The following is an 18899-nucleotide window of genomic DNA, read 5'->3' on the forward strand; positions in this document are numbered from 1 at the left end:
ACTGCCTCTACTTCTCTCCATGATTTGTGTGAAACCAGCTGGAGGTGCCAGCTCTGTTATTACCACATGTATTTCCATGTCACTAAGAAATGTGTTTGAAAATGGTAACTTCATTTAAATAAATAAATAAGCAAGCAAGCAAGCAGGCTGAGCTTGGAATGCAGTGGAATCAAGATTAGGCAAGGAAAATGGAAGTGTGTACCTCAGGATCTGAATCCCACAGTCTGAGCGCAGATATTTGAAAAGGGATGGACAAGGTAAAAAAAATAAATGGAATGAACTTTTATGGTGTGACTTCATACACCTGAAGGAAATTAAAATAATAACAACAGATAGAAGTGGTAGTTAGGCTAGAAAGTATCCATTTGAGATTAGAGGAGAAATAGAAGGAAGCCATGTGCTGTTAACCAGAGTTAAGCAAAGTATTGAATTGCTATTTAAGGATAACACACATGGTCTGCTATCAGAGCATACTCCTAAACTACAATAAAGTAAAGTTCTGGTTACACTCTAGGAGGTTGAATTACTATTCATTTGTTAGATTCCGTGTTTCACTTTAAGTCTGAATACGTGAAGTGATTTAGTGGTCTGTCTGACTCCCAGGTAGGATGGAACTTATTCCAGAGCTTATTCCAGGCCTGTTCCCATTTCTACTTTTTGTTCTTTGTGGTCTTGTTTTTCAGTGGGAGGAATTTATACCGTGATCCAGACAAAAGCCAAAATTACAGCAGATGAATGGGGTGAAAACTATTTTCTGATTGGTCCTTATTTTGAGCACAATGTGAAGACACAGGTGGAAGTATGTGAGCCTCCAAACCCCGCAATTAAGAAGGCAATGGATACCATGAAAAGCCAAGGATGTCAGGTAAATCAGATGTGCTTCTGCTTCTCAGGACAACTAAGCTGACTCTGAGGAGATTACAGTTTTGGTTAATGCTCCCACTGTTCCACTTGACACAGCAGTCCTGGTCAATGTCACAATGGGAAAAGCTCAGATTCTACGGTTAGAACAGCAAAGTCAATTCATTAAAGGTTATTTTTGAGGAAGAAACAGTTTATCCCATTAAAGGTTTTAATGCTCATTTATCTGCAAGACTAATTGGATTAATGACTTATTTCTCCAGTCTCTAAATACAGTGAGATTTTAGTGGATATAATACGACCTTTCTTTCACTGAACCCTTATGTTACCTTCAGCATACTTGTACTGTTGAAGAAACTTGAAGAAAAGCTAAATAAGCTTAAAATGGCACATTTTAATGTAGAAATTCATGAATATCCTGGGCTGACACCAGCTGTGGCACTGACAATGTGTTATCTCCTTGTGCTATGGCAGTTCTTAGGTTCTCATGCCCTGCTAAGTATGATGTACATTGCTGGAAATACATGAGCCACAGCTTGGGATAGTGTCTGTTGGTGACACTGTTGTTGTGTGATGCTTGGCATTGTAAAAAAAATGAAGCTCTAACTGAAAAGTCTAATCTAACAGGAATCTAAATTCATTTAGATTCCTAACAGAGAGTTGTCTCTGCAAGGTGTGTAACACTCCTTTGTTTGGAAAATAGAAAAAGGCTTGTGGGGAAGATTATTTGCAAAGCTATATATATATATACATATATACTTTATGCTGTTCGAGAATACATTCAGTGTAAGCAGCCAACTCTGGCAGTCTGACATGTGCATCATTCTGCTGGAGTATTCATATATAGCAGGAGATCTATCCCAGGTACGTCAAGTATAGCTTTGATCTCTAATAATGACGCTTTAGATTCCAGGAGCTGCACTTATCCTATTATCAGCGTGTCTGGATTTTGCTTATGTATCACAATGGAACCCTTTAAACCAGGGGACCTAGGAAAGCTTCCGAACTTCTCAGGTCAGGTGTGTTCTGTGCCACAATTTGACACTATATTTAAAATCAGGGTTCACTCAGAATCCCGGCTCATTAACCTCATTTTCCTAAGTAAGAAACCAGAGTAGCTTGAAATGTGTGCATAAGGGACTGAGCTTTCTTCACATGCCTATCTTTGACACAGCATTTATTATTTGTGCAAATAGGTCTGAGAACTTTTGTCTCATTGTTTTCAAGACCTGCCCTCTGTCTGGCTAGCTCTAACATTAGGACAGGGTTCAGCCCTGGAGAGCCCAGGAGTTGGTGAATTAAATGCTATTGAACAGCAACATAAAAGATTCCTATGAGCAGGGTACAGAGTATAAACTGCATTAATCCACATATAGTATCTCATTATCCACAGTTAATATGCCACTGCTGCTATAGCCATTTTGGCTTGAAAGACCCAAATAAATGAGATAATTGGAAATAAGATGAAATAATTTGACTGTGTAGACTGCTGTAGTGTGTAATGTGATCCAAATTGCACTGTGTTGCCTTAGGACAGTTCAGCCTATTCTCCTTATTGTGCACATAGGTTATATCACTGGAGTTGTTATTCTGTTACAGATGTTTAAATGTACTGATGCAGATAAAGATGAAGAGCTGTATATTTGGGGGCTGATATTTTTAGATACTATAACACATTCTGATGGTTCCTTCCTCTGTGCCAGTGGGCACCAACTGCACTGTGTGGGCAGAATGAGGAAATGTCATGTAATTTCCACTTACCCCAGCCTTTGATCAAGTATTACTCCATGTGTTTTGCAAGGAAAACCACAAATCCTGGGTGTGTAGGACTACAATCCTTGGCATTCCTTATGTAAAATATGTATGACTTGGTGGATGAAAATATTTGAGGAAACTTGTTTTTACGTTCACTTTAACATTTCCATCTTATATCTTTGCCCGTTTTCTGTAGGTCTTTTTTGGAAGATGGCTGATAGAGGGCAGCCCATATGTCTTACTGTTTGATATAGGATCAGCAGCCTGGAATTTGGACAGATGGAAAGGCGAATTTTGGGATGCTACCAACATAGGAATCCCTTTTCATGACCGAGAAGCCAACGATGCTGTAATTTTTGGATCATTAACAGCCTGGTTTTTAAAAGAGGTACGATTTTTAAAATCTGGAGCTTTTAAATCCTCAGCCTTGTCAGCAGAGAGGAAAATCTTTGGGATGTGGTTCCTGACTTAGATCAAATTTGTACTTATAACTTAAGTCTTAGCTCTTTAGTTATGTTTTTCTATGGGAAGTCTTATGTGAAATGTGCCATGTCTTCACTGTCACTTCTCCCAGCATTTTTTTCCATCTCTTTTATTTGGCATGGGGTGTTCTTACAGATAAGATCCCAAGCTCCCTTTTCCTCTCCTACCGTAGTCAAGTTGTCACTCTCACAAACTGTCATGAAGCCAGTAAGACAGTTATCTCTCAGCTGCTAGATTGTACCTTGCAGAGATATTACAGACAAAACGAATGACAGCACCATGACTTCCATTACTCTACCACAGCCACCCCCAAAAAATGAAACATTATCAATCTATAGAATCATCTCCATTAGAAATGCTCATGACTGTTTTATAGAGTTTCAACAGCAGACAAGCAAATTGAAAGAATGAGGAGTGACTGTCTTTGCCAGAGCTTCCCAGCACTCTAGGAAGGATGCTGTTCTGAGGTACAAGTGAAGGACACGTGCTTTGTGACCTAAGGATTAGGGCTGATAGGAATCAAGACACATGACCACTTAAAACAGTGTACTATTTTGTCATATGAAGGAACACACAGAGAGAAAGGTATGAAGCTGGGATGATGAGCAGGATGATACATGTTTAATATATGTTCTTTCTGATTATTTTCAGCTTTCCTGTCAGTTTGATGACAAGCCCAATGTAATTGCTCATTTCCACGAATGGCAGGCAGGAGTGGGTTTAATACTGTCTCGATCTCAGAAACTTCCAGTTGCCACAATTTTTACTACCCATGCTACCCTGCTTGGGAGATACCTGTGTGCAGCCAATATAGACTTTTACAACAATCTTGACCAGGTAAGAGACAGTTTTCTTATCCCTTCTTTTTTTTCTTTTTTTTTTTCTTTCTTTCCGCCCCCACCCCCCACCCCCCGCCCCCCCACCTAATCAGCTCCCAGTTTCCTTTCTGTTTATTGTGCTACACTATATATTACATTTTCCATGCTCTATGATCACTTACGATTGCCCCACAGCAAAGTGATAAGTCATCAGTTCTAACACGTAAGAAATAGTAAGATCCTGAGGTGTGTAGGACCTTGTGCTTTCTTGTCTAATTCAGTAGAGTCTGGAATACTTGTACTTCCTTCAATTAACTTTACGTTAACAGATTTTCACTGCGGAGTACAGAAAGTCATTCAGCCTTTAGTCAAGTTAGTGTCTTGGTCCAATCCACAACTATATGGAATAATATTGCAGTTGTGCTGTTCTGCCAACAGTGATTCATAATCTTCTTTTCAATGATTTGAAACATTTTCAAAGGCATGAGAGAGTTATAGGGCCAGACATCACTGCAAGCAGCTTTGAGAATCTTCCCCTTCATGTTCTGGAGCAGTGATCAACTCAAGCAGTGTATGCTGCATTTTCTTAGTTAGTAGTCTGAGTAACTAGTAAATATAAAGTCCATACAGCTGCAGTCAGGCAACACTCTTTCTGTACTGAAAGTTTGTAGAAAAAAATAGCTAGCATCTCTTTGCTTGCAGGAGATACCCCGTAATGCCATTAAATGTTTTTATTTGATTTTTGAGTTCCCTTCTCCCAGACTACTTAATTCTTGCAGATCATAGATCCCTCTGCTTTCAAGCTTTTTAGGTTAGACTTTGTTTATAACTGACAAGGTAGGAAGTATTTTCTGAGTTTGAAAGACCCACATCCACTTCTGGGAATTCTTGTAAAGTCTCTAGTGGTTTTGGTTTTAGTTGTTCTCTTTTCAGTCCAAGCATAACATAAACCAACATTTCAAGGACCCAGACTTTAGTACTGCCTTCTAAGGAGTTGAATTATATGATTTGAGATTTCTAGTGTGTTTACAGACAAATCAAGTACAGGAGATTCTTTTCATATTGAAGGCAGCAGTAGTTAGAAGGTTGAAACAATTGCTTTATTCACTGTTCAAGCATTTCCTTGGCTAAAAGCACTGAATAAAATGAATCAGTTTGTAACATAATTGATATTTATTCCAGTATGTGTCAAACCTAAGAGTCTCCCAAGGCTGAAGCAGTATTCCTGTCCTTATTCAGAAGTACAAAACAGCCAGTGTGAGCTGAATATTCTCATCTTACACTTCTGTAATATGTCTCCTTCCGTCACCTGGGAAAACTACTCACCTGATTTAGGTATCATTATATCTTAGATATGATCAGGCATTAACGAGACAGCATGCTGTCAGACCCAACTTTAGGAGTTTAGACATCCTACACCCTTATATTCTCCTTATATATATATATATGCAAAATTTAATTACAGTCTTGCTATTGTATTTTTCTCTGGACAGAGTTAGATTGAAATAACTAAGACCGTCTCATTTCAGATTTATCACTTGAGAAAGCAGGGATTTTCCAGCAGAAAATTCATTTGTTCGCCCTTGTATTATTAGACATAATTTGTTAGTGAGGAAGCTACCATTTAAAAAATGAAAAGGTATTTAAAATGAGAAATTGGAGTTTAAAAAAGAAGTGAGGGGAGCTAATAGTTTTATAAGTGGATTCTAAAAATGCTGTCAGAGAATCCCCTTCTTTCGTAAAGAAAATCCTAAAAATAGATATAAAATGCTTCATATTCAAGTTAATTTGGTGAGCTACAAGAAGGCTTGTGAAATAATAGACTCCTTCAATAGACTCCTTTTCTGAGAAGGAACTTCTTTTTTTTCTCAGCGATGACTTTGGGGCTTCATCCTTATCTGTGTACTCAAAAGAAAGTGATGAACTTGCATCTAAACAGACATAGAGATTTTAGTATATTCTTATACTAGTCACACTATTTATATTATTTTTAATGTTCACACATTACGTGGCCAGCCTTTGTCTGATTAGCTACAGCGCATCTTGCTGAGAATCTTCCCAAACCTAATTTGTAACAATTAACTACGTGATAAATATAAATACAACCAGTTTTATTCTAAAAAAAATATTGAATGAAACATATGCATCTATTTAAAATATTATAAACTGCTATAGAAAATATTTTGATGAGGAAAGTTTTGGATGTCCAGACCATACTCCTTCATGCCCTCTGTGTAAAGACTGATATTTACATGCACTGTTAATACAGGAAATGATGCCAAACTCTTACGCTGCTGTTTTTTATGCTTATAAGATGCTAAAGCTCTCCCTGACAAAGTCAAGATTTAGTGAGAGATTAGATATCTAAATGAGGGCTCCTTTCACTGTAAAAAAGTCAACTGGGCCCAAAAGCTTGTTAAGAAACGTAAGAGGTTGATCTAGAGTTTGGTAATTAAATGATACAGATGAGCATGTCTTCAAAGGCTATTGTTGCTGTCTGCCAGTAGTAAACTATTAAGGTCAAACAAATGATCTGTGTGGTGATGGAGATTCTCCAGGGCTTTGTAATATTAAACCTTTTGATGAGACAATTCTTTTAAGTGCCTGTGAGCTCCCCCTCACAATTGTTATAACTGCTTTACCTGTTGGTGCCATTGCATGATTTTCTTTAAAGCCTAATACTTACTTTTGATCAGCTTTTCATGGCTAGAATATGTTTTCCACCAGTTTTAAGTACAGTAGCCAAGATGGGTGGGAAAGAAGCTACTGTGGTTTGCTCTGTGTCAGTTATAACAGAAAAACAGTTGCAGCACCAAAGGAAAAGGTATGGCTTAGTTGTACTTGGAGGTGATCCGACATAAACATCAAATCCATGTTTCCTTTCCCAGTCCTCAACACAGTTCAAGAAAAGCCATGTTTGAATGCATAGTAGAGAGGTCTACTCTGGTCACTGAAGCCGAGTGCTCTTTTTCAGCGTTAAAGAGGAATTTAACAGTGGGATCCACATGCACTACCTTAACATGGTATTTAGATGCTTGAGAAAAGATATTTACCCAGTTTCTTCAAAGTCCTTTCTCTCTTCTTTCACAGTGCCTTAGCTATGTTTATTCTCACCATAGTATCTCCCATTAGCACTTAAATTAATGTACTCCATTTGTCCTCCATTGTCCATCAGCCCTTCTCTCTTTGCACACACTTATACAAACACACATACATACACATATATGCACTCAGTACAGCACTCTTCTACCCCAATGTTATTATACTCTTATAGACAAACAGTATCAGAAGATACAAGCTGAGCTGAAAGATCTCTTTTAAAGATGTGAAAGGATTACTGAGATTTTTTCCAGAGTCCATAGTGAAAAATGACACTTTGATCCACCTTCCTAAGAAAGCTCAATATGTACCACTGGCACAAGTATAGAAAGTAGAAACGTATTCTTTAAAATAAGGCAATGAGAATATTTCAGCCCAAGTCCCAGCCTGTTTGGAGTACCAGTGATTATGCAAAGAGCTGTGCAGCATGGCCTGGATGATATTTTCCTCAAGCATTCCTATGAACAAAAATGTCACCAGCTTCTGCCTGATGGAAAAGTAGAAGAGAAGGCTTCATGCAGTCTTCTGATAGCCCTTAGAAACACTAGATCAAACTTGGCCTTCAGCTTTACTTCATTTTGGTGGAAAAAGCCATTAGTGAAAGGTTGCCTCACTGTGATGGTTCTTTAGACTCCTGAAATCACTTAGGTGCCTGAGTCATAGGCCACCAGGTCTCTATGGCTGAATTCCTATGTTGTCAGTCTGTGAGCTATAGCAAACTGTTCGCAGGATTTGGGAACATGAGAGGATTCAAAATCAGTTTGAATATTGGTAGCACCAATGTTAGGAATTGATTGTTAAGGAGAGCAACTGAATCTGAATGGAAGTAAGGAGACAGAATACTGTTTATAGTCTCACGTTCATCATGTATCGAGCCAAAATAGCTGGAACAAACAGGGAACTCATAACCTGTTCAACTTCTCCCCAAGCCATCTGCTATTTACCTTGGTCAGAGATTGGATCCTAGTTGTAATACAGCATCACTGAATGGGAGTGCGCACTTTTACATTCTTACAGTTGTAACTCAGTTCAGCTGGACTGGGAGAAATTCAGCTGGTCCTGCTCCAGTGAGAAGTCAAGCATTAAACCCTTAACAGCGTGCACAGGACCATAGTGAATACCAGAGAATACCAGAAATAAAACTGCTGTGTTCAGCAACATGTAACAAACAACAGACAGTATGATCTAGGGACCCCTAAGGCAATAACCCTGGGGAAACACTTTAGTTTTAGTTCCATGATTCACATTTAAATCACTCTGATCCGGAACAAAGAAGGGAGGGAAAGTAGAACAAAACAGAAGCTGACTTGCACAGTAACTAGCAGTGTCTGATATTTATATTTTCATTTAAGCATCTGAGGAACCCTGGGTAAACAGATGGGTGTCATGGACTGCTAAACCTACCTACAGCTTAGTGGCTTAAACTCTTCTAAAGTCAACACTTTCAACTACGAGCAGAATATGTTATGATCTTCATTCTCAATAGATACATTACCGTAAGTTCAGCTGTGCTTAAAAATTTTTTCAGGTCTAAATAATCCAACAAGCAATGCTTTCTTTTTTCTTTTCTTTTTTTTCTTCTCTTTGTCCCCAAGTCCAGTGTAGCTTTTACACTACTGCAAGAAAGGTTCTGTATATTGCTATAATAAAAGCTCTGTGAAAAAGGCCTGAGCCTGTGAAGCCTTTTTTCTCCGGAGGAGCAACTGGTTTATTGGCTGAAGATCAAGCATTTAAATCTTTTGTTGTTTTCCACATTAAGGGATCTGCTTTTCTTTCCTCCTCTCCTTTCTCCTTTCCTTTTCCTTTCTTCTTTTTCCTCCTCTTGGATTTTAAATAGACCAATACCTTTCATAAATTGACTGAGAGACACTAATGATCCAAGTTAGTTCCTAGATGAATTAGGAACAATCCTTTGGGCAAATGGTTTAACCTGGAATTTTACCTGGAAGGTGACCAAAAATGATTTGCTGGACCACTGGCTGGAATAGCTGAGAAGTCTGTGGGCTTTGACCTCTGATAACTCTTACTAAAAAAATAATCTTGTATTATAATAGAAAAGGCATTCGGGCCACAGACATGATCAAAGGACTGGAGCACCCTTCCTATGAAGAAAGACTGAGAGAGCTGAGATTCTTTAGCTTGGAGAAGAGAAGGCTCCAATGAGACCTCATTTCAGCCTTTTAGTACTTGAAGGGAGCTTATAAGTGAGAAGAGGACTGACTTTCTACACAGTCTGGTAGAAAAAGGACAAGAGAGAATGGCTTTAAACTAAAAGACAGGAAATTTAAGTTAGGTGTTAGGAAGAAATTATTTACTAAGAGGATGGTGAGGCACTGGCACAGGCTGCCCAGGGAAGTTTTGGATACCCCATCTCTGGAGGTGTTCAAGGCAAAGTTGTATGGGGCCTGAGGCAGCCTAATCGGTGAGTGACAACCCAGCCCACAATAGGGGGTTGCAATTAAATGAACGTAAAGGTCCCTTCTAACCTGTCTTTCTATTGTTCTGTGATTCTGTGATAGGATTCTCTAAGAAAAAAAAATAAGAATAAAAGATTAGTCTCATTCTTCACAGCATTTTTCCTTATATAAGGGTATCCTGCCAGTGAGTAGCACTTCTACTCAGACCTAGAAAATTTTACATTCAATTCATTCAGGTATGACTGAAAATAATTCAGAAAGGAGTGGAGAATTCTGCCTCACCAAGGCTAAAAGGAAAAGTATTGAAAATTCCAATGGAAATGAATCTTTGAGAGCTTTTGTGCTGACAATATAAGAGCACAAGCTTATGTTCCTCTTAGTACTGTATTGTCATACCTGTCACTGAGCTTCCTATTAAACAAAGCTGATCCGCTTTGGTAGTAGAGCAGCTAATGGAAATCTGACTTAAGCCAGGATGTATACATTTCTGTCTTATTTGGCTGTACCACAATGCAAGTTTTATTTGCACGAAACAACAATCCATGGGAGTTAAATCTGATGTAAAGTAGCTTTTAAAATAGGTAATTTTTATACATTTCAGACAATGGCAGCCAGTGTGATGCTGTTAGAGATGAAGATCTTTTCATTCCTCCTGCCAGTAAACAAGGAATTTGAACGCCTCCTCTCCAATTGTACTGCAGAATCACCTTGTGAACTTGAGTGTGTCTCTAAGTTTAGACAACAGAAGAAATCTTCACATTCTCTACCTAAAATCCTCAGCTGCCAGTCTGTGTATCATACCTTTTGTTTGAGGTACAAACTACTTACACAAAGTTATCCAGACCTGATGTAAAGCTCAGGGAGGAGAATCCTCCTTTTCCATTGTCTTCTTGCACATTTCTAAATCCTCTACAAATTGTCCTTCTCAGTTTGAACAACGAATGTCCAATTTGAATTTATTACTTCAGTAACTTCTCATTCTTTCCAGGAGAAGCATAGTGCCAGTATCTCATAACCACTTGCTATTCTTTTGCTATTACCTTCAAAGATCCTCTTAGCTCTCTGAACCACAATGTCATGCTGGGAGTTTCAGTGTTTAATTACTCTTGTCCCTAACATTTCAGAGGTGCATTACAACAAACGCAAACTTCTAAGACCCATGGAGCGCGTCATCTTGTTTTGTTTTGAACTCAGTGACCTTATATGAGAAACATTTTCCCCTCTAATCCCCACCGTCATGCAAATGGTAATAATCTGCTTGGTTTCCAAAGATCAGAGTGGGAGTATATTCTCACTGAGAGAAATGGAGTATTTACAGTGAAGAGATTAGCTCTTAAATACCACTGAGGGAAGAAACAGTGAGCCTGGCTTAGATCTGTTTTCCTTTTCCCGTAGCTTTCATTTGCTGATAATGGCAAACAAACAAGTGTAAGCATGATTCACTTCACAAATATTTTGTTTTGGCCTCACTGAACACAAACATTTAGGAACATAGTTCATAGATGCTTGAGCTGTATCTGACAGCAGTGCATCCAGACAACAGAGAGAATTGCTGAGTAAAAACACTGGTTTGAAGGTGAAGAACTGTGCTGACAGTCTGCTTCATTTAACATAGTAGGTCAGATCAGAGCCATGCCCCATATTACCCTTAGTTCTGTAGTTAATACTATCACAGCAAGCTCAGCTGTCTTTTCCCAGTACTCCACTGTGTGAACTAAATTTGTCTCTTGCACTGTCTCATCAGTTAAGTTCCATTCAACCTGTCCTTCAACTTGTCTAGGACTTATTTTCTGAAGTCATTTGTCTAGCCTGCTCAGAGGTACACAATGAGATTTCTCACTTGACACAATGAATGAAGCTAAAGATCAGGATCTTGCTGCAGCGATCATCGAAGGAAACAGCTGTAGAATAACAGTGGGTAAAAGTGTGAGAACTATGTGAACCCAGTTTATATGTGCTAATGGACTAGCAAACTATTGCTAATGGGACTGCATACCTTTGAAAAAGCATACGAAAAATCATGCAAGCATGTGCAAAGTAAAATCTTTCCCATTTTCCAAAGATGCAGAAGTGAATACCAGTGAGATGTCATTCTGTGGATGTGTTACATGCGTTAAGGGTTTCATTGCAATCAAAGAAATAAAAGCTAGAAAGAAGTGAGTACATACAAGTACATGTAAAGTAATTACATGTAAAGTACATGTAATTAACATTTCTACTCTAAAGGCCAAATCTGTGATTTTCTGCGAGATATTTTGTGGCAGTCATCAGTGGTATCTGAACGTTCCAGTAACAAACATTCATTAGTTTACCACTAGGTAAACCATTAGGTAAACTTTGGGGAGTGGAGGGTAGCTGCACTATCCAATTAAAAAATAATAATAATAATTAAAACCAAAAAATAATAAACACAGAGTACAGGTCCCATGAATTTCCAATGCAGATGTGAATGTTCAAATGCTTCCATAGAGCAAATTCACAGGTATCGAGATAGTCTCCTAGAAAAGTAGGAACACAGTTGGGAACTGCTTGTAAAAGATTTGGGTTAGGATAAAGCAAGCATAATGCTAGAGTCCCATGTCACTTTCAGGAGTTTAATTACTTTTTTCTTCTTTTCTCTGCTTTCAAGATGTGCTCTGTTCCAACTGTTAGCAAGTACTCAGTGTGGAAATTCACATTCTAAAGAACTCTACTTCTGGCTAAGTTCTGAAGTACTGATAGCAACTAGCCATGACAAAGATCAGGCAGATGTAACTATACATAGTGCTATCTGCTCAGCCTATAATAATGATTACATCCGTTACAGTCAATGAAGTTACAGAGTCAAATGCAATCAAAATCAGACTGTGCACCTAAAATTAGGCGTAGGCGCTGTTAATGACATAGCACATTGGGAGATACTGTCACACTTTGTGTAACTAACATAGTCTATTTGGTGCCCATGCTGTTGACCTTGGGAGTGTAACCTTGATGTTCCCAGAAGTGAAACATCATGTAGGACTAAGAGGATTGACATTTAATTGTAATCATTAACACTTCATTAGTGTTATTCCTTTTTAGACTTCAATGTATTGACTTTGCAGCGCTCATCAGTAATGAAAATTTGATTCTGTTAACCTTTATCTATATAAATAATAGGTATTTTAGATTTTCCTCACTTCGCCCTTACTGATTACATTCGCACTGCACAGATTTTAGCAGAAACTAGAGGTTTCATTAACCTATTTGTGAAACAGCAAATCTGTATAAGAGGAATAGGAAATATCCCTTCTAAATGTCTTTACTCCTAGTTCTGGAAAACTTTTCAAAATCTAAATATCTTACATGAGGTTATTCACATGCATACATGAAATGGAATCACATCTATCTGGGAAACCACCAGATACTCATCAATGCACAGGAACATTATTACACTAATGGAGACATATTGTAAGGAATCTCCTTCATAACCATAGTGGAGAGTTCAAGTATGGAGCTGTAGTTAATAGATACTGGGAGAAGATCCTTTTCATGTTGAAACTTAGAGTGATCCAGACCCAACTTCTGTTTTGTTTTGTTTTGTTTCGACTTAATTCAGTAAAAAGACACCTGCAAGATTTAAGGGTAACTCAGGAATAATTCAAGGTGATTTTATCTGGAGTTTAACTTAATCTGCCATTGGAAATTAATGGCTTTCAAACTGAAATAAAAGAAACAGCAAATAATTCTGGTTGACTTGAAGGAAGAACAGTTTTCAGTATCAGAAAATAAATACCTCCGTTTCTATTTTCCTTGTTCCCTCAGGCTTTGTGACTGAATGCTTACATCCCACTCCTCTAAAACTACAACTCAGTTTCCATCTTGACTAGCCATGATTGTCACTATTCTACCCAGCCCCCAGATCTCCTGTGATCCTCATTGCATTCCTCTTCTCTCCCTCTCTACCTTCAGTTATCAGCGAGTTCCCTGTTCATTCAAGTTTTCCAACAGGTCCAATCAAGAGTCTGCATGACATGTGTCCAGTCTATGGGCCAGACAGCACATTCCTTACCTATCTAGGAATCATTAGTCTGGGTCTCCTTCCTATTGCTTAGCTGTCATCTTTTTCCCAAATAGGCGGAAACGGACTTTCTCCATCAATCTGTTGACTCTCCAAAGAGTGGTTTGATAAACAGGCAGAGACTATTATCACAAATGATTCCCTTGAGAAATCAAGTTTAACTCAAGAGGCTTTCTTTATGGTAATAAATCTGGTGGGCACATTGTATAGATATCTTTTTTTTTGTATATTTTGTTATTTAACAGTTTGACATTGACAAGGAAGCAGGGGAGAGACAGATTTACCATCGATATTGTATGGAACGGGCATCCGTACACTGCGCCCATGTGTTCACCACAGTCTCACAGATAACAGCAATTGAAGCAGAACACATGCTTAAAAGAAATCCTGGTAAGACTTGATTTTTTTCCTTTTTATATTTCCTCTCAGTATCTACATTTTCTCAGACTGAATGAAAATAACAGGCATAAAAACATAAGAGCAAGGTACACTGTGCAGATATGTGTGGCTACCCTGCAGAGAATAACTGTTTTTCAAGAGAAACATGCAGACATTATCACTTGAAACACATTCTAGTAGCATATGTAATCTGGAAAAAATAAAGTTCACCATCATGCAATTCATTTCATACCATTTTAGGGGAGCGTTGTTTACTTCTGTGGATGTCAGGATTTCTTTACAGGGATTTTATCTACAGTAGTAGACATATATTCCATCATCTTCTGGCAATGCTAATATATTCTGGTCAACTGAAGAAAACAAGGTAGAATCTTTGTAGTACATTTCACCAGCTTTTAAACTTGCTAGTAGAGCTCTTGTAGAAATGTAGCAAAAGGTTTCATGTGTGATATGATGTTAGATATATTATACTTACCAGTGATTATGCTATTCCTCATTACTTAATATTGAAAGAGATGAGAGGGCTAAGACAAACCATAGACAATACAACTAATTTCTGTATACATATATCACAGCCAAGAACAGCGACGTGGTTGAGGTCATAATCATCTTAGGACTTAAGCATGATAAGTTTCTTAGATGGATATATTATTTTTTGCTAGACCAGTCAGAACAGTTTAAAAACAAAGTTAATGTACGTGCCCAAAAGTTTGTTTAGCCCTATGCATCAGTCTCATTAAATATGGAATTTATCAGAAACTTTGTCTCATTCCATGTATGGAGTTTGAATAAGGTAATGAACCCAGTTTGATGCATCATTAAAGCTATTTTTAAATCAGCAGAGTGCTTTAGGAAGATGAGCCATGGTATCCCATCCACAGGTATGCATAATTTTGAGACTGTTTAGCAGATGTGTTCACGTCTTTTTTGTTTCAAGTATAGCAATTCCCAAAGGACTTTGGGTTTTTGTGGTTTTCTTTTGTTTTGAATTTGGTTTACTTATTCTTTTTAGATTTATTTTAGGTAAATTGCAGTGCTAATTGTAGGCCTGGAACTGTTATCCCTGTTAGCTTCAATGCCACAAACCACATCACAGTTTCTGCATTAGGATAAACAGAAAGTTATCCACTGGATCCTTAGCTTCATTGCTGACTGACTGAAAAGAGTGTATGTGGGGTCAACAGAGCAGAAACATTCTCCTTTTCTGTTTACAAACAAGAAACCTTCTCCTCCAGCCTCCTAGTTTACCATGGGAGAACTGGTTCATATAGGACTTAGTTTTAATACTGCAACCACTTTCAAGCTCTTCCCAACAACATAAAAATCTTTGACTTTTTTGTTTTGTTTTGTTTTGTTTTGTTTTGTTTGTTTGTTTGTTAGTTTGTTTCTGGACATTTTCCATTCATTCTCTGGTATTAATGAGGGATTTTTGAACCTTTTCACACATCCACATCAGGCTGTATATTGACCAGTCTCATATTCTTTGATTAAAATTCTGCTCCGTTTACCCTTTCATCAGTAATGGTGTTCAATCTGTCTTTTACATCAGTCTTAGAGATATAAAACTAACATGGCTTCCCTAAACTTTCCAGTTCTCTGTTTCTGCTTAACAAACAATATTTCAAATCTGTGCCCTACTGAAAATAATGTGAAAGAGGGCTTTACTCCCATTTTAAGTGTGGGGTCATTTTGTTTTGTTTAATAAATTGGTGAAAATTCTGTTTTAAAGTCACCCCAAGTGGGTCAAATCAGAATGATTTGACTTCCAGATTCACAGGAAATAAACTGGAATTGATTTAGGTAATAGTAGGAAAGGGTGATATTTTCTGTTGACAAATTGCAAAGATTCTGGGCTAACTCGTAGTTTTTCAGTTTTCACTTATGATTTTGATCAAATATATGCAGCTACAATATCTAGATCTAGATCTTAACTAAGTCTGCTGGAACTTTGACTCAAAGTCATCTCTACTGCTTATGAAATGTATATTTCATAAGTGAATGAAAATAATAGTAATCCCACAATATCATCTTTCAAATCATGAGAATAAAACTTATGATCACTGGCAGAACCTTGCATGATTCATTAAAGAGAGCAGGTTTAACGTTAGACACTCAAGCTTTTGACAAATAATTTCCTAAATCATTGATCAAATTTAGTACGCCTAAAAATTAAGTACAACAGTGTAATGTGAAGTCAGTCTGATGTAAGCAGTCACTCTGCCAAACTTAGACTGAACACTTTATCTAGCAAGATGGCAAACTGCCTTTTGCCCTAATGCAGAAGCTCTCTTTTTTGCTAAATCCTCAGAAGTCTGGGTAGAACAGACCTCTGTTATGCCATGCAGTGAATAAGTATATAGTAGAACACAGTTTCTGTTTTCAAGAGCTTTCAATCTACAGTAATAAAGCAGGCATCAGTGATGTCAGGATTAAAGAGGCAAAGGGCATGTTACACAAAAAAAAAAAAAAAAAAAAAAAAAAGGCTAAGTGGAAGCATAAATTCAGTCTTGACAGGACTTTTCTATCCAGCAGGGTTTATGTTAATGTTGAGTACAGGTCAAAATGTTACAAAGCCACTTCAGTGCTGTAGAGAATGGAATGTAACATGTAATAGTTATAGTTGTGGAGAAAACTAATGAAAACCACTGTACTAGGCAGTGCTATTCTTGAGCCATGAGTGATAAGAGTGTATATAAACTGTTCACATACTGCCATTGGAAGGCGTGCTTATTCTTTCCTTATCTTCTCTGATTCTGAAGATATCTGCCTCTACCTTTTCTCTGCTTTTCCAGATGTTGTCACTCCAAATGGCTTGAACATTAAGAAGTTTTCAGCAATGCATGAATTCCAGAATTTGCATTCCATGTACAAGGCTAGGATCCAAGAGTTCATTCGAGGCCATTTCTATGGGTATGCTTTTACTATTCAAGATTTAACAATGTTTTTCCAACATCATTTAAAGTCCATTCAAAGCAAAAACAAAACAAACCAGGAAGACTAACAGATACCTCATAAAGGAGGTGAATTGTCATCATCTTAGTCAAATATCTGTCTGGGATTTCTCAGACAGAAGCTGAAGGAATTTCAGATACCAGCTCTAACTCCGTGTGGGAGCAGGCAGAAAATCTTGTTTTTTTTTCATTATTTGCCCAAAATGGACTTTATCAGATTGATAGTCACCTTAATGTCAAGAAAAGCCTCTCTTTCATTATTTTTCTGGGGAAATAAATCCCTCCAGAAAAGGAAAACTTGTGTTTTGTATGATTACATCTTGAAAAATGTTTTGTGCTTGTCTATTTGTTTGCTTGGTTTCAGCCACCTTGACTTCAGTCTTGAAAATACCTTATTTTTCTTCATTGCTGGGAGATATGAGTTTTCCAACAAAGGAGCTGATATGTTTCTAGAAGCCTTATCAAGACTAAACTTTTTGCTGAGGGTAAGGAAGCTTCTGGAAATGTAGATCTTATGCTTAAACTTACTGTATTATCCAAGTCATGTGCAATAATTTCTGTTATACTCTGGTTTACAGAAAAATAATTATGGGATATTCAGGCTTTTCATCAAGCTCACTCCCGGAATCAACAAAGCATACAATGTCAGATTGCTTAAAATAATTACATAGCTCAAAAAGTTAATCTGTGGGTACCACCCTTGTTTTTAAGGAAAAATACTAAAAATATGATTCGAGAGTGTACTTTGAAAGTGTACCTATCAAAAAGCAGATAACATCAATCATGCAATAATACAATTAAAAATATACTTTTATGCTAATCACTTACATCATTTTCCCATGTATTGAAGACGGCTTTATTGTGTTACTGTTACAATGTGCTTGCCAGCACCTGATTTCATCCAATACCATCTATTCAAAGAACACTTGCTCTGTAATTACTTCAGAAGGGTACTGGCTGGGTTCAGCAGAATACTCTTACTACTTGTGAACCTGAAAATGATGATGCAACTTAAACTAGGTTCCAGTAGCGTGCCTGAAACCTCAGAAATGCTCAACATGGGATACTTTTACTGATACTTTGAAGACAAACCATGTATGTTATGACAGTTTGTTAATACACACTAATATAATAACATATAGACATTTGAGCTGCCCTAAAGAAAGGGAAGAATCTTAAAATCATAGGTGAATCCTATTATTTTACACTACACATTCTTTTGTACCTCCATCTGATAGAAGCACATTAACTCTATATTTGTTTGTCTAATGTTTATGGAGTGGAAGCAATTCAAAATAATTTAATTTTTATGGCTCTGAACAGGTTACTCTTAGCTTTCCTTTAAAGAGTTGCTGACAAGAGTCCAGTCTTGTTCTGCTTCATATGAGGAATCTCTCAGGAACTTGATCTTCTAAAACTTGTTTATGCACAGGAGAAGCAAGTGAAACCATCTATAACCAAAGGGTTGAATTTTACACCTTGTGCTTTTTGCCTTTGGAGTAGCTGGATGTGAGAGATAAGCAAGAGGTTACTTGTGTTTTTTTTTGTGTGACTGGCAGGTTCTGTGTTAGGGATTCAGATAGACAGTGGTTGCAGATAATAACTCTTTTAGAATATACACCTGGGGCACTGCTGCAGAAGATAGTTCTGCTTGCTGTATGGAGTGCCTTGCCCCATGTCTGGGCACTCTCCATCTCGTAAACTAGTTTCTCATTCCTTTCAGCCAACCAAGTTTATGTCACAAGAGAAAATGTTTGCTATTATTTTTTTTAATTTTTATTTTTTTGCTGTTTATATTCATATCCTAAGCCATGCTTTACTAAATCACGAGAAGCCAGGAAGATCCACATTGATCAAACTGGAACTGAGCAATTGGTATCTATTTATCTGTTTATCTATTCTCAGTTAGGTTCCTGACTGGATAAAAGCTTTACAGCTAAAGGGAGAGGAGTAAGATCAGAGCCGTCCTGGATGACCAGTCAAAGTCTGCTGGGTTTTGCTGTGACTATTCTGTAGTGTTAACGTGGGCTTTGATACCCTGTGGTGAGTTTGTCTTTTTTTTTTCCGTCTCCTGTCC

The 18899-nt window shown here is 37.6% G+C and overlaps 1 protein-coding gene across 1 annotated transcript in view; it reads left to right on the top strand.

Annotated features, from left to right (window-relative positions):
• Positions 1–18899, top strand: part of GYS2 (glycogen synthase 2) — a 40069-nt gene that overhangs the window by 9132 nt on the left and 12038 nt on the right. Inside the window, exons 2-7 of the mRNA XM_072351347.1 lie at positions 684–865; positions 2813–3004; positions 3751–3936; positions 13718–13862; positions 16664–16781; positions 17187–17307. Coding sequence (XP_072207448.1) covers positions 684–865; positions 2813–3004; positions 3751–3936; positions 13718–13862; positions 16664–16781; positions 17187–17307 — 944 coding nt within the window. The remainder of the gene's footprint in view (positions 1–683; positions 866–2812; positions 3005–3750; positions 3937–13717; positions 13863–16663; positions 16782–17186; positions 17308–18899) is intronic.

The sequence above is a fragment of the Excalfactoria chinensis genome, chromosome 1, assembly GCF_039878825.1.
Source record: "Excalfactoria chinensis isolate bCotChi1 chromosome 1, bCotChi1.hap2, whole genome shotgun sequence".
In the NCBI taxonomy this organism is placed as follows: Eukaryota; Metazoa; Chordata; class Aves; order Galliformes; family Phasianidae; genus Excalfactoria; species Excalfactoria chinensis.